The sequence below is a fragment of the Galeopterus variegatus genome, unplaced genomic scaffold (genome assembly GCF_000696425.1).
Source record: "Galeopterus variegatus unplaced genomic scaffold, G_variegatus-3.0.2 Scaffold1387, whole genome shotgun sequence".
In the NCBI taxonomy this organism is placed as follows: Eukaryota; Metazoa; Chordata; class Mammalia; order Dermoptera; family Cynocephalidae; genus Galeopterus; species Galeopterus variegatus.
The window spans coordinates 246,274-248,209 of record NW_007727498.1 but is presented as its reverse complement, the minus strand read 5'-3'; the positions used below and the strand labels follow the sequence as shown (position 1 = coordinate 248,209).

The following is a 1,936-nucleotide window of genomic DNA, read 5'->3' as shown; positions in this document are numbered from 1 at the left end:
AAAAAAAAATCTTCAGGACATTACTGCAGCTAGGATTTCCTCTATTGATGGATGTGGGTCCTAAAGAAAAAAAGACCTGTTTCTTTGGTGTGTGGGAGAAAGAAAAACAGGAATGTCTGACAAGATATGACAGAGCAGCACAAATAAAATAAGTGTTAAACTATCCCCCTCCGAAACAAAAATCAAAATCCTTGATCTAAAAACCAAAGATGACCAAATAAATCAAATATTTCAAATTGCCTTTTGGTTCTCTGCACAATAAACACTGGCCCAAAAACACTCATATTAGAACAGTTTTTATCTTTCAAGTCCTAATCAAGAATCACTTTCTTGTGATTCAACCAATCTCTCAGGAACAGTCTCAGCAACACAAGGACCAACGCGCTGACCAGTGTCTGTGGGTCCTGTGGCCTGGGACCAGAGGGAGCCCAAATCTCTTCCTCAAAAGAAATGGCCACACACACGGGTCCTCCTACCAGCACTGGTCTGGGGAGAAGGACCTTTGCCCTATCTGTTCTATTAATTATAAGAATGTAGGTCACCATCATAGACCATTTGACAAANTGCTATCTTAACTGAACAGATAAGGTTTACCAGAATGTAGTGGGAGAACTTTCCTGATGCAAACTTGACATGTTTTGGTCCACGCTCATTAACGGTGTCCAGTGTAAGCTTTAAACCAGGAGGTCACGGAGGCTGCAGCGGAGGAGATCATCCCACCTGCACTGCTGCTTGCGATGGGTGGAGACACCTGGGTGCTCTGGCTCTGGGAGACTTCCACAGGCTGGGAAGGGATATCACAAAACCGGGGGCTTGGCAGGTTCTCCCAGTCCGTCCCTAAGTCGGTTTCCTCATCACTTATGTGCTCGTCTCCACTCTCATCTGATTCTCCAGCAGCAACTCCAGGATCCACAAATTCCATGGACTCCTCAAGGTCTGCTCGCACTTCAAAGGGTCCTGACCTGTGTGCAGACAGTGAGGAGGGGCCTCTTTAAGACAAGCACCATTCTACAACATGAGATAATATGTTGTCTTCCCTAAGACCCTGTCCAGAAGTCTATTTTGCAAGGGGTGGAGGGAGTCAGAATTGGGAGGGACGTTCTCCCCACCATCTTCCTACTTCTCCTTGAAACTTTCTCTGCCAGACTAATGACCACTGCAGCCAATGACCTTAGCTCTGAGTATCCCTTTTTTGTTTCAAGGTTCTTCTTCCACTTCCTTTCTTATCTCCTTGGCAAAGAAAAGGTCTACTCCAAAGCTGTTTCCAATTTCTTCTCCTAGCTCTACTCCCAAATATCCTCTTGCTTGCCAGATTGCTCAGTCTGACAGTTACTAACCCCTCAGACTCATCTTTTCAGACATCCGAGCCAGCCGACCAGTCTCAAACATAAGCCAGCTGGGACTCCCCCCACCTGCCCCTTGTCTGGTGTCATCAAATAAGCCCCTTCCATTATCACCTAGCTTAGGTCCTCCCTGTACCACCATCACCTACAGGCAGAGTTGCCTGCTAGAAGCCAAGCTGTACTCCAGTTCTCTGCTTAGAATCCCGTAGGGCATCTACTTGGCATGGAGCAGGTGCTCGGTTAAGTACTTAAAATGAAAAATGAATGGATAAATGATTCCTAAAGCAGCCAGTTTGGAACAAGTTTGGTTCCGACGAATAACTGATGTTTCTGAAAAGCCACAGGAGCAAAAAGAGAGCCCTCCAGATGCCCCTGAGATGTTTCTCCACCCATTGCCTCTCTCCCATCACCTCTAGGTTAAAGATACATTACTGCCTAGCATACCCCAAGCTAGAGACATAGCACACCAAACTAACCAGCAAAAGAATTATTTTTCACTTAATATCTTTGGAGAATAAAGGTAATAAAATCGTCTATTTTTTGGTTTAGCTGAATAATTGATAACTTTTTATTCAAGACCCTGAGACTAGAAT

At 45.0% G+C, this 1,936-nt stretch overlaps 1 protein-coding gene across 1 annotated transcript in view; it reads right to left on the bottom strand.

The window, feature by feature from the left end:
- Positions 1 to 566: 566 nt before the first annotated feature.
- The window catches only part of ATG14 (autophagy related 14), a 32,945-nt gene continuing 31,575 nt past the window's right edge, over positions 567 to 1,936 (bottom strand). The window contains exon 10 of the mRNA XM_008576681.1: positions 567 to 962. Coding sequence (XP_008574903.1) covers positions 653 to 962 — 310 coding nt within the window. The 3' untranslated portion in view covers positions 567 to 652. The remainder of the gene's footprint in view (positions 963 to 1,936) is intronic.